Source organism: Heliangelus exortis, chromosome 23 (genome assembly GCF_036169615.1).
Source record: "Heliangelus exortis chromosome 23, bHelExo1.hap1, whole genome shotgun sequence".
Classification (NCBI taxonomy): domain Eukaryota; kingdom Metazoa; phylum Chordata; class Aves; order Apodiformes; family Trochilidae; genus Heliangelus; species Heliangelus exortis.
The window spans coordinates 6,314,473-6,336,523 of record NC_092444.1 but is presented as its reverse complement, the minus strand read 5'-3'; the positions used below and the strand labels follow the sequence as shown (position 1 = coordinate 6,336,523).

At 47.5% G+C, this 22,051-nt stretch overlaps 2 protein-coding genes across 3 annotated transcripts; one reads left to right on the top strand and one right to left on the bottom strand.

The window, feature by feature from the left end:
• TPRG1L (tumor protein p63 regulated 1 like) lies at window positions 1-4,330 on the top strand. Its single transcript, XM_071766713.1, has 5 exons — window positions 1-240; window positions 335-426; window positions 1,308-1,484; window positions 2,063-2,216; window positions 3,441-4,330. Exons 1-5 carry the CDS (start codon window positions 37-39, stop codon window positions 3,633-3,635), a joined length of 822 nt encoding a protein of 273 aa, XP_071622814.1. The 5' UTR covers window positions 1-36; the 3' UTR covers window positions 3,636-4,330.
• A 1,093-nt stretch (window positions 4,331-5,423) lies between these two features.
• Window positions 5,424-17,572, bottom strand: WRAP73 (WD repeat containing, antisense to TP73). 2 transcript variants are annotated; one of them, XM_071766711.1, is made up of 13 exons: window positions 17,421-17,572; window positions 16,730-16,882; window positions 16,079-16,195; window positions 10,501-10,573; window positions 9,472-9,575; window positions 8,937-9,023; window positions 8,380-8,514; window positions 8,214-8,291; window positions 7,260-7,365; window positions 6,352-6,477; window positions 5,950-6,141; window positions 5,767-5,867; window positions 5,424-5,643 (listed from the first exon to the last, which is right to left on the bottom strand). In XM_071766711.1, the coding sequence occupies exons 1-13, from the start codon at window positions 17,487-17,489 to the stop codon at window positions 5,608-5,610; spliced, it is 1,377 nt and encodes a 458-aa protein (XP_071622812.1). In that variant the 5' UTR covers window positions 17,490-17,572; the 3' UTR covers window positions 5,424-5,607. The 2 variants fall into 2 exon arrangements, with proteins under 2 accessions (XP_071622812.1, XP_071622813.1); XM_071766712.1 differs by having other exon boundaries at window positions 7,266-7,365.
• Window positions 17,573-22,051: the final 4,479 nt, after the last annotated feature.

Here is a 22,051-nt window from a genome sequence, read left to right as displayed (position 1 = left end):
GCCCCGCCCCGGAAGGCGGCCCAGGGGCCGGTCGCGATGCTGCAGCTGCGGGATGCGGAGGAGGGGGGCCCGGCCGACAGCCCCGGTAGCCCCGGGGGGGCGGCGATGCTGGTACCGGGGGAGGCCGGGGGGGCCGGGCCGCTCTCCCCCGCCTCCGGTCCGGCCCGGCAGACGCTGCGGCCCCTCCGGGTTCGCACGGCCACCCGCGCCGGCCGCCTGCGGGAGTTCTTCGTGTTCCGGGTACGGGGCCACCGCCACCGCTGCGGGAGGGGCGGCCCCCCCCTACCCCCCGTAACCTCTGCCTTTCCCCCCCCCCTTCCTTCCCCGTTTTCAGCCTGGCACGATCGAGCAAGCGGTGAGCGAGATCCGCGTGGTCGTGACGCCCACGGAGGACGGGGAGGTGCAGAGCGTTTGGCTGCTGACCGAGTGAGTAACGGGGGGGGAAACGGGAACCGGGGCCGTGCAGAGGCCACCGGGCGAGGTTCGGCCCCGCATCTGCCATTCTCCTGCTCCAAACCCCCCTGTCCCACCTTGTGACTGGGGACACAGCGGCCACGTCCCAGCGCTGTCCTTCTGTCTGTCCTGCGGGAGCCAGACGAAAGCTCCCGAGCTCCCGGGAGCCGCAAACCGGGGCAGTGCGGGGGCTGCAAAGCCACCGCGTGGTGTTAATCAAGGGCAGGAGCTGCAGCTGGGTCTCTGCAGCCCGGGACAGACCCTGGGGCTCATCAGCAACAAAATGGAAGCTGAGGATTTGCAGTGGGAGCAGGAGGGGAGCAGGAGGAGCTGCTGAGAACAAGGCCAGGCCGGGTTTGCCACCCCCCATCACTCCTCAGGGTGGGCAGAAGGCAGGGGTGGTCTCAGTCCTTTGGCACAGGGCAAACCCACAGAGGAAGATCCGTGACAGGTGGAAATGCTCCAGCCCAGTGGCTGTTCCCATTGTTTGCACATTGTTCCCTTTACACAACAAAGCTTTGGTCTTGTCAGCTTTACCTCGGTGTTCCTGTCACAACAATTTGAAATTTTTGCAAGGAAAGAAAATTTAAATTGGTAACATGAAAAATAAGCTGGGTCAGGTTTCAAAGGTGTTGGTTCAAAAGCTGATTTTCTTCATATTTTTCTATGCTCTATGACTATGTTGTGGCATTCAACCTCCTATCAAGTTTACTGACTCAAAGCAAAGGCCATAATGGAAAATACAGCATAGCTAAGACTTCAGATTTGTTTTCCTCAGTGACTCTTCTCTCTCTTAAATTATAAAGTGCTTCCAGCCAGTGATCCAACCTGCTAAAGTGGTGTTTTCTTACCAGAATCGATCACTGGAACAACGAGAAGGAACGTCTTGTTCTTATCACAGATTGGTCCCTCCTGGTCTGCAAATACAACTTCATCAGCCTGCAGTGCCAGCACGTGACGAGGATTTCCCTCAGTGCAGTTGATACCATCTCTGTAGGAGAGTTTGAGTTCCCACCTAAATCTCTGAACAAGTAAGCTGACATAGTGATACTGTAAAGCTGTTACAGTTCTTTTATTTTTTGGCATTGTAAATAGGTTGAGCTGGCAACCTTTGTCACAGACCCTTGGACAAGCTTGAGAATTCTTCCTTTTGCTTACCTGACTTTGTAAACAATTCCTGACTTTGTAAACAATTTCTGAAGTTCCATCAGGCCATGCCAGAGTAGCTGCTGTTTTGCTGGGACAGTGCTCGTGTTAGAAGAGAGTTGCCCAACGACTTCTAAGTTAAGATGAGTAGATCTGGGAGTAGAAGTTGATCACCATTATATCATCAACCTTAGCATTACTGGAAAGCCCTGTGTAAATGTCAGGTCACGTGTAAACACAGGAAGCTGAGTGCTTCATGGTTTTGTACTCAGCATCAGAACATATCTCTGCAGATTTCAGGGGCTGAATTCTTCCTGTTCTGGAGGAAAAACTTGCTGTCAGACTTCTTTCAGCTTCCAGTTTCAAGCAGGTCTTTTTCAGATAGCACATTTCCCATTAAACTTGTCTCAAAGAGTAGAAAAAAAAAAACTTACCCTGTGCCTTCTGCTGTCTTCCACCCCAGGAGGGAAGGTTCTGGAATTCGCATCCAGTGGGACAAGCAGAGCAGAGCCTCCTTCATCAACAGGTGGAACCCCTGGTCCACAAACATCCCCTATGTCACCTTCACTGAGCACCCCATGGCAGATGCTGATGAGAAGATTGCCTCCCTGTGCCTAGTAAGGATGCCACATCTGTTCCATTATCTCACAAGCTGGCTGGGACTTAGGTTCTCTTGAAAAGGCAGAGCAGCTAAATCAAAAATTTAAATCAGCTCGAAGCAGATAAATCAGAGACACAACTTGGAGCTGTCAGATACATTTCCCCATTCTCCAAATTTTAACTTGCAGGGCAGCACAACAGTCAGGTTTTGCCAGTGACCCATAGAATCATAGAATCATAGAACTGGCTGGGTTGGAAGGGACCTCAGAGCTCATCAAGTCCAACCCTTGCTCCACTCCCCCCGTGGTTCCCAGCCCATGGCACTGAGTGCCACATCCAGGCTCTTTTGAAATATCTCCAGGGATGGAGAATCCACCCCTTCCCTGGGCAGCCCATTCCAATGGCTGAGCACCCTCTCCATAAAGAAATTCTTTCTAATGTCCAACCTAAACCTCCCCTGGCACAACTTGAGACCTCTTGTGCCCTCTTGTCTTGCTGAGAGTTGCCTGGGAAAAGAGCCCAACCCCCCCCTGGCTCCAACCTCCTTTCAGGGAGTTGTAGAGAGTGATGAGGTCTCCCCTGAGCCTCCTCTTCTCCAGCCTCAACACCCCCAGCTCCCTCAGCCTCTCCTCACAGGATCTGTGCTCCAGTCCCTTCACCACTAATGGGTTCACCACCATTAAAGGGTTTATACAAGATGAGGATGAAACTTCCAGAAGTGCACAGTCCTGTAACACCCAAAAGAAAATGGATCTTGGTGCTATTCCTGCTCGTGCTCACCTGACAGGCTGACACCTGACTTCTCATCTAGGATTGCCAGCTCATTAAGCAAATAGCTTAATTGTCAGCCATAAAACTGCACTTAATTGGTTATCAGGGTTTCTTGCAGTAAGTGTTTTCCTCTGAAGATTTCCTTAAAAATAGAACACTATGGTCATTTAAGTTCAGCAGTGATAGAGGCAGGAGAACCAGTCAGAAATAAACAAGATCAGTCACTGATAAATCTTCAGGCATCCAGCCCATGAGTTTAAGTTACATGTAAACAGTGTCCTGGTATGAAGTTAAGTGTGCAGTTAAGGTTAAATGTCAGAATGTAAAGCTGATCATGGCTTGCCAGATCCATGACAACTCCAGCTTTAGCTTTAATCCCTTACAATTCAAACCCAGCAGCTGTTTGCCTGACAATTTTTAAAACAATGGAAAACATTGTGGTGATATTTTTTTATTTTTTTTTCTTTCAGTTGGAAAACTTTAAAACACAGTTAATTCAAGCTGTGAAGAAAGCCCACAAGGAGTGTCCATTGCCAGGAAGGGCTAATGGGGTCCTGGTGCTGGAACGTCCCCTTCTGATTGAGACCTACCTGGGCTTGATGTCCTTCATCAACAACGAGGCCAAGCTTGGCTACTCCATGACTAGAGGCAAAATTGGATTTTAAGATGCATTGCATTTAATCTTCTCGAGGGAAAGTGATTTGCTAGTGGTCTCCTGGGGAGATACTGGATAATCAAAGTGGAGAAGTTTAGGGGACAGGAGGGGCAGCTTCCAGATCTAAGGGTTCAGAGGAGGCCCTGGTTGGTATGGTCAGGTCAGGTTAATCTGGAGAAGTGTCATTCCTGTATCTAATTTACAGCCCTTACTGCTTCTTCTGCAGGGCTAGTGAGCAGTGCTATTTTCCATTCCTAATAACATTTTCTTCTCTGTTAATGAAGTGCAATTGGCATCTGCTACAAACACTCCACACAAATATGCAAGATCCAGTGGGAGGTTTGTGCTGTTTTCCAGCTGTGTCCCTGTATGTGGTGTCAAATCATGCAGTGTGCTCAGGACTGATTGCTCTTGTCTGAAGAGTTTTGTGTTCACACTTACTGTAATCTTTGCATTGTGATTAATGCCTGTTAAGAATTTTGAAAGCTCAGTTATTCTTCAGCAAAACCAGCCAGCAAAGTGTTGAAGCTGTGCTGTCAGATGCAGAGGACCTGAACTGGTACTTTGCAAGCTGAAGGATAGGGCTGAGTTGGTGTTTATTAGCTTTTTGTAAAAATATCTCCCCCTAAAACCAGTGTCTAACTTCCTAGTTTCTTATGTATGTCTTCTTGCTGCAGTCACAGAATAAAGACTCTTTTGAGTAAATGTTGCCAAAAGCTTCAAAACACACACTTGCCTTCAAAGTTATTATTTATAAAACTGAGAAGGATTTCTATTTTGATTAGATTTATATTCCTAGCAGTTGTTCTTCAGTTTGGGACAGTGCAGGACTTTTTAGTGGAGACAGACAAAACTTTAAGCACCATATGTCAATCTTGGTTTATAATTTCATGCTCTTAACCTCATGCAGATGTCCAGTAATGAAATTCAGAAGCAGCATAAGAAGCTTCAAGTAAAATTGCTCATGAGGTTACTCTAACAAGCTTTTCCATTGTGTGTGACCTTCTCTACTTGCCATTTTATCAGAGCATTTATCTGTGCAATCTTAATGCTGAATAAATGCTGCAGTGCTGTCTTTTTGACCTTAAAGTACTTGTGTGCTTAGGAAACTTCTGTACAGCTGAAATCATGAAAGAATGCACCAAGTTGCATGCCCCTCTCCCTGCATTTTCTAAGATACCTATTTAATTTTCATTAACCTTGCAGTACAGTTAAATTTCAACTCAGTTTGTTCTTTGCTCTTCACTTTGTGGAGACTGAGGCTGTGAAATTAAGTAGCAAAAGAAAAAATATGTAATAAATTCCTAAACAATGGGCTCTGTCCCTTTAAAGGATCCAGTGGCTGGGTCTCAGAGTTAGAGATAAGGGGTGGTCCAGCTGCTGCTTCCCTGCTGAACCACCTGCTCCAGTTCAGCACTAGAGAACTGGGTCAAAAGCTCCCATTTCAGTTGTCTGCAATAGGTCATTCAAAAGCATCACTTATGATCCTTCTTCTACCACCTGTAAACCCCTTAGTCTGGAAAAGCAAAATTATTACAGATGGCTTCACTTGCACTCTGAAAAAAGGACTTGTTTTGTGCTATCAGTAACTGATTTGCTAGCAAGTGTCTTACTGATGGATCTGCTTCTCCTACAAAATTTAATTCTAATGCACCAGAAAAAATACTGTCTTGCAAGACTAGATATAAACTGTACCCTGTTGTGTGCTGGATAAACAGCTGCTAAATCACATCCCTCATAACACAGAAATGGGCTTTAGAATGGAGAGGTGCAGGTTTGTAGTCAGAGTCACACCAAGTTTGTAGCTATCAAAATATTTATTGGAAATTATAAAAATTTAAATAATAGCTATACATTATATACACACAGCTACAACTTTAGAAAACAAGGCTTCACAGCTGACAAAGTTCAACTAGATGAGTCCTAAGGTTTTTTGAAATCCAGACTTCATTCTCTACACTTGAGTTGCTACATCACTTCCTTCAGAGGCAATCACACATTGGGGTTTGGTTATGCTCCTTCAAATAAATAATTTATAAATACAAAACCTTCAGACTGGGCAACAGGGTTTGACCCCCTTTCCTCATTCTTGCTCACAAGCTTGTCAGCATTCCAAACAACAACAACTATTGTTATTTTACCTCTTCTCTTTCCAAGTAACACACACAAAAGTTGTCCTTACTCAGGAGCACCATGGAGTCTCCACTAGAATGCCAGGAGAGGGAGACAATCTGGAAGTCACCTGCAAAAGGAGATGAGAGTTGGTGGTTTTTGCAAATAAGGAGCTGGGGAAGGCTTGGGGGAGTCCTTGCAGGAAGCCCTACCTTCCATTGGCACCTGCACTGCCACACAGCCAGCTGGGGACCACAAGAAGACTTTGCTGGTTCCTGTACACACAGCCAGCCGGGGCTGTCGTGGATCCCACTGGAAAGATTGGATGGGACACAGCTGCTCCAAGACTACAAACAGCTTCAGCTTCTGAATGTCCCAGATCCAGACACTGTTAGGAATGTTATCTGGCAGAAAAGAGGGAAAGTAAGGCAAGAAGTAAAGGACCTGAAAGATAAATGGATCATCCCTTTTTTTTTTTTCTTTTTTTTTTTTTTTCCTTCTTTTTTCCCCCCCCCTTTTTTTTTTTTAATTTGCTTTCAAAGTAAGACCCTTGTTGTATACACCAGATACAATGAGTAGGTTTCCCCCATAAATACAGAGCAGCAGGAACTTACCATTTTTGGTTGCCAGGAAACAGTTATCTGGACTGAATGCCAACATCCCAACTCCCATTTTGGGATTTGCCCTGTCAGCCACTGGTTTGACATACTGTAAAGAAACTGGCACCTGGGCAATGTCATCTGGAATTTGAAATAAAGGTACTTCACTAAGCAAGCCCAAATGGACAAAATCTCAAGTATTAAACCCCCCATCATCTCTGAAGTGACAGAACTGGGTTTTGCCCTTCTCCAAGATGTCCCAATAAAAAAATTTCCATTGTTTTAAGATGTTGCATCTTCCTATAAACAGCTTACTTACTATTATTGCCCTTCTCTAAAAAGGGAAGGCTGGAAATTCAGGTAAGTCTGAGATAAAAAGTAAAAGGTCCAATTTTCCACTACCTTTTAACAAGTATTTCAAAGAGACAGCAACACAAAGGTGATTTACAGTACTACAAACAATGAGACAGTACAAGAAAAACAAATTTCAAATCAAATTTGCCACACACTGTAAGATAATTAATTGCTAGAAGCAACTGAACTACTGCAATTATTTGCAACAGTTAAAACTAAGCCATGATGTAACATGACATAAGACTGAACAAATCAGAGAAAATCCACACAATGTTAAGACAATTTTTAACAAGCAACTCCAAGCTTGAGCCCTGGCTGCCCCTTCTACACCTGAGCTACTCCAGTTATTTTTCTACAATATCTCAGTAGTCTCCAGCCTGCTTTTAGACAGCACCTCTCTCCCTGGGTGCTCCCTGTCCTTGGAGCTCTGCAGTTATCCTGGGAGCCTTCAGCAGAGCACCCAGAGGAGCCATTCCCATACCACAGGCAGAGTTTGCCTAAATGGGGCATTTCTAGAAAGACTTCACGTGGCAAACTCAAGTGTCTCATTTTAGTAAACTTTAGCTTACATTTACTTTGTGTGCTGAAGAGAGAACTAGCCAATGCTCTTGTTGGAGGGAAAGAAAGTCTCTCTGTTTCAACAGATGGGGATTTCTCCACTTCTTTATACACAATCTACAAAGAAACAAGTGAGAGTTCTACAGAAGGGCCTCAGGGAACTTGAACACGGGCTATTTCCAGACCCCCACATCCCACTAACTCATTTCCAAGGGTCTTACAGCTCAGCCTTTCCTAGTTCATCAACAGAGGGAAGAGCTCCAGTGGGCACCCAGCAAATCCAGCATTCTCAGTGAATCATTTCCTACTTGGAACCAGGTCCAGGGAAACACTCCTTACAGGATATCTGTCCCTCCCCTGCTGTGGCATGCAGCACTGCTACACTTTTCTTACCTTGACAGGTGAGAACAGCTTGTGATTTTTTTATTCAAAAGCTACAGCCCTCTGCCTGCTGCCAACCACCCTAAATCTGTTGGGCCTTGCAGATGCAGGTATGCAAGGATAAAAATAAATGATGACAGATGCACACAGGAAATGCTGTTCAGGTGAGCTGGATGAGCTTGTACATACAAGATATAAATCCCATCACAATCCAGTTCCAACACTGTTAAAAGTCATCAATTATACAAAGCTGAGACAAATTCCTCCTCTTAAGTTTCCCAGTCTGTCACCAGCCAGATACCTAAATCTGCAATGCAATCACCACATGCCTCAAAACAGACTGGCATATGGCAGAAGTCACCTGAGACTCTCTGTGCCAAAGCCAAGGATCATATCTATGTATTCCATCAAACTTTGAGGGGCTCCTCTATTTTTCTTACATCCCAAAATTTTAATGCCACTTCCTAAGACTTCTTTGCACATTAGGAGGTCTCCAGAACAAAAATGTACTGACTGCCATCTTTCAGTTGCAAGCAGCATCAAAGCCCTGCTGATGATTCACTGGGTTTGGGATCCACACTTACAGTCTTGGTGTTAACAACAGTTGCTGGATGCTCAAACTCTGTGATCTTCTTCCAAGTTATGTGGTTCAAAATCCTCACCTAATTCAAGGAAGCATTGCAAAACCAAAGAGTTATGACAAAGTTCTGCAAGTGCTTTATCTAAAAGAGCAAACAAACTCTTTCTTACCTTTTCATCATAGCTGCCAACTGCCAAAAATTGACTGCTGGGACTCCAGGCAATTGATTTGATGCCCAATGACCACTCATAAGCCTGATAGGTGGAGAGCAGTCTGCCATCAAGGGAGTACAGCAATATTTTATACTGCAACAGAAAGAGATCACTTCTAAAGTCCAATAATATTGTTAAAAGCCACAGACAGGCAAAACCATTCCTTCCATACTCTTCCCATTTAAAACCCAGGAAATTAAATACAGAGCCTTACAGAATAATTCTTTCAATATTCTTTCATTATTTCAGTGGCTTCTGCAATGTTTAAAATAAATTTTTTTTCAAGATAAATTTAGAAGAAATGTAATAGTGTGCTGTCAATAAAGATTTACATAGCAGTCTGACATACACTTTTGAGGACATCCAATGCAAGTATAATATTTTAAATTGAGTCCTGCTTTTGTTAAGTTTAAAAGGAAAAAAAAACCCCAAACACTACTTAGTCACTGCTTTATACATGGCATCTACATTCCAACTTTAACCCTCCAAGAAAATAATCTACTTTTTCCTCTTACCTCCAGACACGTATCCCACACTGCCAGAACACAGCCATTAGGAGCCCATTCAATCCCAAACAGATCTTGTGTCTCAGTGTCAAAATGCTGCCACCAAAAGAGAAAAAACACAAGCATTTGAAACACTATACAAACAAATACTGTTGCATTTGACCTAACAGGGTTCTCAGTTTTATCCTTTTGAGTACTGCCACAAATGCAGAAGAGCCTTTTGTATGCTAGCAAAGAAAGAGTTGTGTTTGGAATTGGGTGCTGCATTGCCTGGTTCTTTGGTTTCCCTTCACAGAAAAGGCAAAGTAGTTGCTATGCATTAAAATGAAGAGCTTTTCATATGAAAATAAAAGTAGTTACATTGACTCAGCCAAAAAACCCAGCTAGCCTGATTCCTTGCCTCAGAGCTGCTGGTAAGGAATCACTAAGGGCTCAGGAACATGGGCAAGCCTGAAACCAGACTACCAAAGTGACCAGGCTTAAAGCAGTGAGCAACACATCTGTAATTCATGCAGAAGCAGTGGAAGACAAGGCCACATCTTACTCTGAGAAGCTGCCAGTCACTGCACACAAAGATGCTGACAAAGTCCTTGCAGTCACGTCTCTCGGCCACTGCCATGTAGCGGCCGTCCCTCGTGAAAGCTATTCCTGCCAGCAAGAGAAAGATGGATAAAAAAGAGAGAAAACAGGACAGAAGAGCTGATGATTCTTCAGTGAAAAGCTCCTAATTCAAAGGAGAAGTTAAAAAAAAAAAAAAAAAAAAGGAAAATAATATCTTCACAGAGGATGACATTAATCAAGGTGACGCATGGTCTTTGCTTGTGTTGGCAATTTTTGTGCTTTGAATGTGCTTTGAATGTAGCTTCCCAGCTACTGCACAACTCCAGGATGCTTCAGAAAGACACAGTGGATTACTGACAGACAGTTGTTACATTAAAAACACAGATTTTAAATGTACAGATCATTTAGTCTAGCTAAATGGATTAGTTATGCAACCACGGGTGTCAGCTTCCAGGCACTGCTCCCCAGCCTCTCACACATGGAAGACACAGTTGTCTGTGTCTTATGTGGGCTATGATTATAAACAAGCCATGTTTATAAGCTAAAAACTTCCATCCACAGCCATGTGGCCAGGCAATCCTGACAGGGCCTCCCCTTTCAATTTTTTTCATGTGTAAAAGCTGACAGAAGCCACTTTGGAAGAGTGTTGCTCATCACTCATGCACCCACCTTGATTTAAGGTCTCCAAGGACCCCACCAGTGGCAAGCTCAACAAAATGCTGCAGGTTTGAAAAGCAGGCAGGTATATCAGCTGTAATCCTGAACAGGACAACCCTGAGCACCCCTGGGTGCACTGCAGCTGTAATCCTGAACAGGACAACCCTGAGCACCCCTGGGTGCACTGCAGCAGGTGACACACAGGTACTGATCCCAGGAACCCCCATCCCTCAGAGCCAGCCACCTCCTCAGCAGGGAGAAGGCCAGAGCCCCTTCTGAAACGTGTGTTTTGTCATTAAACATCAAATTAATTTCCTCCCTTCTGCCTTTCCTGTGTTAAACTTGGGACACTTACCCTGCTGGCAGGCTTTGGGATGCTTGATGTAAGAGACAGATTTTGTGCACAAGGACCACACAGTTATCCTCAGCTGTCAGGGAGAAAGAGACAAGCAAGTATTTGGTTATTTTTGTGGGCAAAAAAGCAAATAGAAACCCATCAACTTAACACAAGAACACATAGTAAGGTACCAAACTTTGCAGCTAAAGCCCTTAGAAGTAACCTGAAGGAACTCTCTCCCCAGTGCCTCCAGGTACAAGGTTACTCACTCCAAATTCACACCTCAGGCACACTGAAGGCCCTGGGGGGCAGATGAGGTGCACAACCCCCCTATGGAGAAAAGCTCTGCAGGACATCAAGGTTATTGACACTACCATGAATCTAGCTCCACAATTACCACACACAGACAGGGTTGCAGCACAGAATCTGGAAGAGAGATGAGAAGTTTCTTGCACTGATGAATGGAGGAGCTGTTAGAGGAGCTTAAGAGCACTGTAACACTTGGGAAAAGGCTACAAAGTGGGAAAATTTAGCTGTACTTTTTCCAAGTTTAAGACACCCTAATTTGCATCCTGCTTTCCCTCCTCTGGCACCCCCCCCCTCCAAAGGCAACATCACATAATTACTGCACTAATTAGGAAAGAATGAAGATCCAGTATGCAAAGCAAGGCATTAAACATCTCATTTGGGGTATTTCTGGAGGCTTTTGCATCCCTAAGACAAAAATCTGTGGAGCAGGCAGCCAGCTGCAAGAGAAGCCACTCCACAGCTCCTCAAGGTCACAGCCTGCATTCTGGAAGCTCTGGGTTGCCATCTGCAGATTATTCAATTAAAAACAAATACTTCCTCTGCCTTAGCAACCACAGCCACGCCAGACATGTGTGCATTAATCAGTCTGTCATGTGAACCTTTGCATTTATATCTGGAGAGAGGAATGTTCCTACTGGAAGGTTTGTTCTTGTGTTTTCCTACATTTTATTGCACCAAGGTGAGAAGTTCCAGGAGAGATGCAGGTACAATTATTTTTCACCACAGGTGAAGTGGTGCTGCTCAGTGGTGACATCCTGCTCATCTCTTCTACCTGTCAGTGCCCCACAGCCAGCATGGCAACTGAAACTGGAGGGTTTTTCAGTGCTGACATTACCCTTTTTGCTAAAAAGCATGACAAAAGTAATTGCCATTCAACCCAAATGGTATTCAACCCAAATTACAGAATCCTAATACATGCTGCCTCCCTCTGCAGAGTCCCAAAGCAAAAGAGCAGCATTATCTGTTCTCCCTGCTGCTTTTTCCATACAGAAGAAACTTATGAGACCTGAACACACAGAACAGAAATAAATTTCTTTCTTTAGTTTATGACAGGAAAGAGCCCAACCAGCTCAGATTCCAGTCCCCTTCTATCCAAAGTTTTAAAAGTTATTGGACCCCTATTTGAGGCAGTGCTTCTTATTTATCCTCTTCCTTCCTTTCATACCTCTACAGGTATGAAATTACAACGAGGCATCTCTAGTCCAACCTTTAAGTTTAGCAGGTCCTAGAGGAATGCACTGGATGAATAACATTAATCAAGTTTTATCACTGCAACTGCTGCCTTCCTGCCATACAGAAAGCCAGCACTGTTAGTCTGCTCTTCATGCAAGATTTACTTTAAAAATACCAACACAATGCCTGCTCACATTCTCCTGCTTGCAGTGTTAAATGTACTCTTGGCTGCTGCTCCTCCCTGGCCCAAAACACACAGCAGCAACAACAGGCACTCCACAGCCACTTAATGCAAGCTTAGCAGCTGCAAGCTTGGGATGCTGAGGTCTGGACTGTAATTTTTTCCTGGCAAAGGCATCCCAGTTTACTTTTGTGCTGCTACTGGGCCTCACAAGCAACTCACCTGCTCTGCTCTGAGTCAGAAACATTTCTACCCTGGAGCAGGGCAAGGCAAACCCTGAGTGCTCACTCTGAGCTCAAATACCTCAGGAGAACATCTCTAGGTTTTTATTTTTTGCCTAAGACCCCTCAACAGAAGCTTAATTTTGAAAAGTCTTTCTGCATCCATCTCTGCTACATCCTTGGGCAGAGTTGTCTCCCATTCAGACAGAACCTTCCCCAAAAGGGTGAAGTTTGTAACTCCTCAGGGAGACACCAAAAAGGTTTCCCTGTTCATTCTTGGCAGAACACAACCAACACACACTTGGGGGATGTTTGCACCCTGTCTGTAAAAACAAAAAAAACAAACCCCACAACACAAAACCACATTTGGAAAATAAAACCCCTCTTCTTATACTGGGTGCCTACAACCCTTTGATAACCAAAGCCCTTCCTCTTCAGACTTGGTCTAAATCAGTCACAACACACTCAGAACTAACAAGATCCTCTGTTCAGCTCCAGTGTCTCTGTCCTGAGGAGGCTAAAGCTGCACAGGAGGGCACAGGCTCTGCTCTGACTTCATTGCAGCCTCTTGCCCAACTCAGACAACACAACCTGAAGGTTTTGGCCTAGTGTTAAAAACGTGTAAAAACAAAATTCTGATTCCTGAAATTAGGGTTCTTTTCAGTTGTTCTGTTTGTGCACACTCAAGTGTTTTTCTAAAGTGAGAAAGTTACATGATGTGTCCAATCCATGGACTTCACACCTACCTTACATGGGTTAACAAAACACATACAAGGTAGTTGTGACAAAAAGGAAGAATCTTCATATTCCCAACTGGAACTGCAACTTCACTCCACAGTCTTGCCCAAGCTGCCAACATAAACTAGTTTGTGAAAATTTTTTTCACAGCTAGCAGAGATGGTCATGAGAGACAAACACAAAAGGCACAGAGGGTGAAAAGGGAAAGCCAAACATTAGGAAAATAAAAAATAAAAAAAAATCACAATACATCTCATTGCTCTTATTTGCTTTTTTCAGAAGCTTTGTAGGGAAGGGACAGCTCATGGCCAGCTCAGTGTGCAACAAGCACTTCACCAATCCCTTTGAGGGGAACTCTCTTTAGCATAGATGACTTGATTAAGTAGAGTTGTCAAACCCAAATGCTAATGATAATGGTGTCTGAGAAGTTTTCAGCTGTTGTTTTGCAATGGAAAAACAAACCAAAAGCAGAAGCATTTTTAAAATAGCCTAAAAACAGCTGAGAAATAAAAGGTATTTAGATGGTAACAGGATAAACAGTCTCCAGTGCTATGTCCAAATGTTGACAGCTACAGGCAGGTGTAAGACTGGTGATTTTCAGCAGATAAAAACACACTTTTAAACAACCTTGCATCTCAAATGACCATCAACTTTTGTCCCAGACTTGACTGGGTCACAAGGCCTCCTTACATAGCAGTGTCTGTCAGCACTGGATTTCAGCAGATTATTCAGAGCACATTCCTTGACTGGAAGCATTTTTCAACCAATGCAGCCACTTCCAGTTACTAAGGATTAGCTCCAGCACACACAGAAACCCAGAAACTTCTTCCTCTCCTGCTGGGCTTTGGAAGAAGCTCCTTGGTGCTTCAGCTCAGAACCAGAGGAAGCCCAAGACATGGAGTTTATAAACATAGCTCTTAAAATACAAAGTGAACAGCAAGGACAGCTGTGGGGCAGTACCCAGGTACTACACACACTGCTGTAATCCAGCATGGCAAATTCCTCTGCAGCTGCCAGGAATCCATTATTGGGAGAAGGAATCCATGCTTGAGGGAAAGCACAGTTTCCAGGGTTTTTGGGAAATGTCTCAGGGTTCTGCTGCACGAGTTAGGGACAGCACAGCAGGCACATCAAAAACCCCACTCCATTATTCCCTAAAGCACTGACCTCAAGGACTTGGCTGGAAGAGGTGAATCATCTTTCTGAGGCACCAGCAAGTATGGATTACTAGAAATAAATGAGCACAACCACCTACATCCTTCAAAAAAAAAAAAATAATACAGGAATAAGGAAGTTATTTGTGAGCTTACAGTGGAGCTCAAGTGCTGACTTGGAGATTTACAAGAAGGAGTAATTAGTTGGTGCTGCTTGAAAATTTCAGGCTACCACAGCCAAGCTGCAGTGGGTGGCAGGGAACCCCTAAGCCCTCCCAGAAAACACTGAATTTGGGAACACACAGATTACACCAGCATGAAGCACCCTGAGAGTTTGTCTCCAGCACTGCTCCTGTCTGTCCCCCCCAGACTGTGGATTTAGCAGAGGGAGAGTAAACACAGCTCAGACAAGACCATAACCCAGGCAGCTGTCTGACAAAGGCTAATTTAGCAGCCTGTTTACAGCTGGAAAGAAAACTTATCCCAACACAGATGCCAACTTGGCAAAGGCTTAATGAAATCCTCTAAGGTCAAACCAAGTTCTGTTGGGAGGCAATAAATATTTGCTTGTCCACCCCCCCACACACACACGTGCCATGAGATACTGACTGAAGCACCAGCCTTCAGCTTCCCAATCCTGCCTGCCCAGCAGGAAGCTCCTTTCTGATGGCAGGCTCAAACTCTGGAGTTTTTTTTTAATTTTTATTTTAATAATCAGCAGGGTGATCCATTCTTGGGCAAACTGAGGCCTAAATTCATCACTCCTCATAACTCACTATCTGAAGGGGAAAGGGAATGGCAAGAGGCTGCTTTACAGCCTGAGTCTTCACCCCAGAGAGCATTAAACATCCTTGCTGGAGAATTCCAGCCTGGAACTATGAGAATTCCTCCACAGGTGCCCCTGGGAGCATCAGCATTTGCACTAACTCCAGTCCACACACACAGAGTGCCCATCCATATCCCACTGACACTGGGATTTGCATTAAAAAATAAAAAAATCAGTGCAACATTTGAAATGAATGCTGGAGAGGGTTATGGGAAATAATCTGTCATCTAAAATCCATCTAGGCTTTTTTTAAATGAGTAAATGCAAAGAGAAAAACACCCTGTATGGAGTTCTCATATCTTCTGGCCATTCATCACTGTACTGAATAACACAAATTGTCAGCTCTAATCCAAAGGCTATAAAGGTGGAGTCAGGCTTCCCCATGTCTTCCAACAAAACCTGTGTCCAGCAACCACAAACCAGTTTGGATTCTGCCCCAGTGTGGATTTCAGAATACAGCTCTTAACCAACAGGGACTTAAAAGTGTTTTAATTTTATTTTTGCAAACAGTTCTATCAAGAGCAATTTGACTCCTGTGTGTAAAATTAAACAGGTATCAAGGCATTTCTAAGATCTGGATTTAAATCTCACCTCACAGCTCAATAAAAAAAAATTTTAAAATATTTTTTAATTCCATAGCCACTCTTAAGTGTTTATGGTTTGGGGTTTTTTCTGCTAGAAATACTGAGCTCCAAGCAGCACACAGGATGTCTAAAATTGCTTCAGGGAGTGCCAATGCTTCTCCCAAACACAATTTCACTGCCAAAGCTAAATGTCCATTTTCTATCTTATCATCAGAAGCAAGAGGATAAAGTGTTAGCAGAGCAACCAACATCACCTCCACTGGAATCAGTGGAGAACGATTCCCCCCCCTTCTTTACCACCCCCCTTCTTTACCACCAGGACAGCTTGAAGAGCTTTAGGTTATTTTAAGAGGCAGAAGGCAGACAGCAACATCTGATACCACCCAGAGCAATCATGACTTCACACTTACATGGAACTCTGTTGTGTTGAGGATGTGACGACCGTCGGGGCTCCAGCATGAAGCCACCAATCCTGCTGAGCCCTCATCTATCTTACAGTGCCAGCCTGGCTGCTCCAAGGACCAGACCTAGGGCAGAGAGGAAACCAGACAGGCAGCACCCCAAACCAACAAACAGCTCAGCAGCACCCCAAACCAACAGCACCCCAAACCAACAGGAGCACCTCGGCTCAGCAGAACAGGCGACAGCTGAGAAAAAGTTCCAGAGAGGTCAGGAAAGCCCTGAGAGCTGTGGCCATGAGGGACTGGCACTGGATCCCACTCCAGAAGTAAGCCCTGCACCTCTGTGTGTCCATAGAAACTGTAAAGTAAGGTGGTTGCTTTCTTTTTTTTTTCTTTTTTCTTTTTTCTTTTTTTTTTTTCACTCTGACAATTATTCTGAACACCCAGAATGCTGGAGTCCATTTAACAACTTTGCATGTGCTTATTTTAAATGAATACCCAGCTTTGTTTTGAGAAGTGTTTTTATTCTAAGTTTATTTTTTTATTCTTTTTTTTTTTAACTAAAATGCTCCTCCTGGCTTTGAAAATAACTGCATGCTGGGTTACCCTCAGCCCACCCCCCACCCCAAACCCCTGCCTGGGTGCTGCTCCCCTCCTCACCTGCACGATCCCGCGCTTGTACATGGCACAGAGGATGAAGAGGGAGTCCGAGGACCATTCCATGTGCTGGATCTGATCCAGGCAGGTGTAGAGCTGGAGGATCCGGAGGGTGCTCACCTCCCGCACCACCAGGCGGTACTGCACGCACGAAGCCTGAGCACGGAGGGAAGGACGCGGGGCTGGGAGCGGGATGGAGCCGGAGCTCGGACCCGCAGCCCCCCAGGGAAGGAGGGAGGGAGAGGGAAAGGGGGATTCGGTGTCCGAAAGGCTTCGTGTGAGCTGAGCGAAACCGGGAGAGAACCGGGGCTGTGCCGGTACAAAGAGCCCTCGGGGGAGCCCTCTGGTGAAGCCATCCCGCTGTCCCGGCGATGATCCTCTGCCTCGCGACTGCTTAATTACCCTTAATCAGGTCTCTATTTTAAACCCCGCCTGACTGGAAGCCTCCCCGTGAGGCGGCTCCCGGATCAACACCGCCCCAGGCCCCGGGGCCGCCCCGTTCCCTGGAGGGTTGTCCCCCGGGAGCTGCCCGGTGGCTCTGGCTGCACCACGGGCACCGGGCTGGCTCCTGAGCGGTGAACCCGCTGCCTGGAGCCCGCACGGGGGCTGCTCCGAGGGGCCCCGGGAGCTCCCTCCTCAGGCCGCGGGGCCGGGAGGGGCCCCGCTCAGACGCCTCAGCCCTCCCGCTACTCACCAGGCACTTCCCGTCGGGGGAGAAGCGGCCGAGCTGTCCCGAGAGCCTGAACAGCTCCGAGAAGTTCATGGCGGGGCGAGGGGCGGGAGCGGCCGCGCCGCGATTCAAACCCGCCCGCTCCGCCCGCCGCCCCCGGGCCACCGCCCGCGCCGGAACCGGCAGGAAGGGGCGGGGCTGGGAGGGCTAAGCCAATCAGAGCGGGAGGGCGGCGCCCCGAGGCACGCCGGGAGATGTAGTTCTAATGGGGGGGTGTGCCCGCCATGGCGGTGCTGGGAGCGCGGGATGCGGCGGGAGCGGGCGGGAAGGAGGCGGGAGTCAGGGAGTGTTGTGCGAATGAAGGGTTGAGTGAGAGAGGTGTCTGCTCGCCTCAGGGAGTTCCCGCTCATGTGGGGCTTTTCCGCGGGCAGCATCCCGCTTCCCGGCCCGCTTGGCTAATTAAAGGCCCCCGGTTAATTATAGCACCTGGTTAATTACTGACAGCGACGGGCGCGATGTCCCGCAAGGTTCCCCAGCGAGGACAGAGGGTCTGGGAATGGCAATAGGAACACAGGAGTGAAGTGGATGCTAATGGGAGTTTAAATAAATAAAGTTTTTAGAGGATGAGGAGGAAAGGGGGAGAAGCCCGGAGTCAACCCCTGCATTGGTAGGAGGGACGTGAGCACAGGGACACATCCTGTAAAAAAATAAACCTCAGGATCAGAGCAAAGGTTTGGGCCCAGTTTTCATCCTGGGTTATGGGTTTGGACCCCCCAGAGTGGTTACTGTGGCTCTGATGTCTTTGGGGGGCTGGTAAAGGTTTAATGGCCACAACAAAGGGACAGAAGGTGACAGCAGCTCCGCAGTCCCCATTCAACCCCGGGGAGTGATGGGGGGGTGGGGATGGGGGCAGTCTCAGGTACTGAATAGTTTGAGGGGATTAAACTTCCATGAAAAGTGCTCACATCCTCCTGGAGTGACAGGGACAGGCTGAAGTCCCCAGCAACGTGGTGCTTTTTGCAAACTTGTCACTGGGCAGGTACCTCCGTGTCCCCACACGAGACAGATAATCAGAATCCTACAGATAATGAGGTTTTTATCAGAGCTGTTGCATCCTCACCCACCGCTACTCTCCGTGCCTCAGGGTGAGCCAGTTTCCCAGTTTCCCCCCATCAATGGGAGACCCCCCAGGAAGACTCCTTGGGTCATTTTGACACAAACCGGTTCATTTTGACCAAGACGAGCACAAAACTGACCCAGTCCCTCAATCTGGTGAGGGAAAGAGCTTCCCTCAGTGCAGACAGAGCTCCGTGTGGAGCCTCCAAGAGCGAAGTGAAAGCCCAGCAGGTGCTGGACCCCCAAGAGCCGGCTTGCCCCGGGTCCCTTTGGCACTGGTGAGCAGCTTAATTCCCCAGCACGCTTGGCTGAGCATTCCCCACCCCCTTGCAACTGCCTCCTATTCCAGGAAGGAGCTCCCAAGCCTTTGCCTCACTTTCCACATAGCTCTCAGCAGCTCCAATGTCATTGCCTAGGCGACCGGGACGCTACTTGATTGTAGTGCAGTAAATAACACAGATCCTCAATCCCAGCCCACTCCTGCCCGTGGGAGACCTCCGGGGGAACTCGAAACGCTTGGGGAGCCAGAGCAGGTAGGAAGAAAAAAAAAAAAAAAAAAATTGACAGAAGGAAACCCCTTGCTATTTGTGTGTGTGTGTGTGGGGGGTTACTTGGCACCATCCTCTCTCGGGTGCTTGATGGTGCAGCTGGGAGGTGATTTGTGGCTGCTTTGCTCTGTAGGTGCATTACACAATGTTTAAGTGTCTTGGGAAGTTTGCTACCCGGTACCTTAGATCCAGAGTTAAAGCACTTGCAGAGGAAAAACCAGCCAAGCCTTGAATGGGAAAAGCAGAGGTGAGGCTGGATGCTCAGGTCCCTGGGCAGGTTGATGCTGAGCTGCCAGGGATGGAGGGAGAGTTGGTTGAGCTTCCTGCCCTGTCACAGGCTGCCTGTTGTCTCCTCTGTCTGTCAGGATTTCTGTTGAACTTTCTTGCTTCTTGGAAAGAAAATTGTTAGAAAGCTCCTGCACACCAAGGAGGGCTCCTGAGGCTCAGCTGTGCTGCAGGCAAGCTCACTCTGGGTCAGTTTTAAAAGCTTTGTTTTGCAGGCATGAATTTAATAAGCTGGGATGAATGAGCAATAGCTTGGGGTAGTGCTGACACCTTGGGATCTGCCAGCATTTTGCAAACGTTTATTTGTTGCAGACTGGATGAACCTGATGGCTCTCCTTGAGCAGAGCAGGAAAGGTCCAGGGTCCAGTGCCCAAACCATCGAGCAATACACAGCAGGTCCACGTGAGAGCTGGAAATGGCTCTCACAAAATCTTTAGGAATTAGGAAGAGCCTGGTTATAGAGGTTTTGTGCATTTATCTCCCTTTAAGGTGGCTGCAAAATGCTGTCACATTTTCGTCTGGGCTGTTGGAGTGGCAGGATAGCAGCAAATGAGTTATTGCCAGGTGGGAGAGCATCAGATCTTTCTAAGTGCTTAAAACTGAGGCTTAAATTAATGGTGAGATCACAGATGCTCCCTCTAGAAAGTGCAGAAACTCAGAGGCCAGGTGGGACTCTCAGCCCCCTCGTTACCTCCGTGGTGCCCTTCACCTTCCTTATGTTGATGGGAGAAGAAAGTTGGGTTTATAATAATTCTGGGGATATATTCATACTCCCTGGTCGAAAAGGGAGCTGTGGGCTGAGTGAAGCCCAGCTGAACATCAAGTTCCTCTGCTCTGCTTCTCCAGAGAGTTGTTCTCCCAGCTCGGGGTGGCTGTGCTGGACCTTGGTGTGTGCTTTTCCTTCTCCTTGTGTCCTTGGGGCTGGGGGTGAAACGGCTGCTGCAGCTGAGCAGGGGCTGACCCGGTGGCTTGGGTAGAGCCAAAGTCACAGCAGTGGGGAAAAGACCAAAGACACCCAGTATTTCCATAGGAATCCTTTGAAAAGGGAATGTGGAAGGACCCGGCCCCTGGAGTGACCCAGTTGCTGATGCAGCCCCGATCCCAGTGCTTGGCCAGCAATGGGCTGAGCTGAGCCCCCAGCGCAGGGGAAGGTGGTGAATTACCTCCTCGCAGGCTTTGTCTCGGTATTCCTGGCCCTTTTTTATCCCGTGTGCGGTTTCCCTGCAACGCCCCGAGAGGCAGCAACAGAGGGAAGCACCAAGCCAGGCAGCGGAGGAGCCGGCGGGGGCAGCAGGAGCAGCGCAGCCCTCCCGAGGGCAAAGGGACCCATCCCGCCGGCATCCCCGTACCCTGCTCCCCACCTTCCCACCCTCCCTCCTCTAGGAGCCTGCAATAAACACGGTGTAGGATCTGCCACAGGTTCCCCCCAGGCAGAGGGCACAGAGGGTCCCTGATCACACCTTTCCCTGGGCAAAGGGATCTTCGGCTTAATAAGCAGGTTTGGGGCTCTGAAGGTGTGAAATCCTTGGAGGTGTGAAATCCTGGGCTAAAGATCTTCTGGCAGAAGTTGGGGTGATGCCTCAGGTCTTTCCTTCACTGCTCGGGTGGGGGTGACATCAGGGAGCTGACACAGTTATGGCAGAGGGGAAACAGCACCCCTGCCAGCCTCCAGGAACACTGTTTACAAAGTCTTTTGGGATCCTTCATCCTCTGGGAGAGGCATTCCTGCTGCAGGGATGCTTTCCAATAGGGATGCAGCCCGAGCTTCTCCTGGTAGCCCAGAACCTGGAGCCCAGATGTGAGCAGCCCCTGGCCTGGCTTTGCATGTGCCCCTTGGGCTTTGAAAGAGAAAGGGAAATGCTAAAACGCCCTTAAAATATTCAGATTTTTTTTTTTTCCTTTCGAAAACGAGTGCAGCCACGTGGTTAGAGCTGGTGTCACCCATTCTGACCACGCAGACTGGGTGGTGGGGAGGGGTTTTCTCCACTGAAGGGAGAGGCCTGGATCCCTCCTGAAGCTGCCCTGGGCTGGGGAGAGCAGCATGGAAGCAGGGTAAGGCCCCCAGCAGTCACCTTCCTCTACTCTCAGCTTTTCCTTTTCTGAAAGCTGCCACGCAGGTCCTTTCATTTCTCGGTGTCACACGTGGGGTGAGGAGGGATGGGGCCAGAGCCTCCCTGCTGGCTCTTTGTGATGGATGGAGCCCTCCTCTACTGCAGACGCTCCTGGGGCAGCTTCTGGGGATGCTGTGTCTTGGGGAGGCTGCAGAAAGCAGCACAGAGGCCCCACTGGTGGGGACACTTTCACTTTAGAAAGTGGTTCTGCTCTCTGCCAAGGAGAGGGCGAGGCAGGAGGAGGATGATGGCAGAGGAAGGCAGCGTGGGGCTCAAAATGGCTCCGTGAAATCTGCAGCTCCTCTTGCTGGGGCCAGAGAGGTGCTGGCACAAAGAGAGGGCTGAGGGATGCTCAGTGCTTCCTTCTGTGCTTGAAAGAGGCCAAAAAACCTTGTCCAGGAGCAAGAGGAACAGACTGGAGTGAGGGTGAGCCCAGCTGTGCCACTGCAGGAGTGTTTGGAGGCTTGGGAAGGATGGGCTCAGAGCTCAGGGACAGAAGGCAGAAGCTGTCAAGGGTACTTCATGCACCAGCTGGGGGGCACAGTCTGTGGCACTGCCAGGATTCTAAGGCAGGAATATCTGTCCTGTAAGGCAG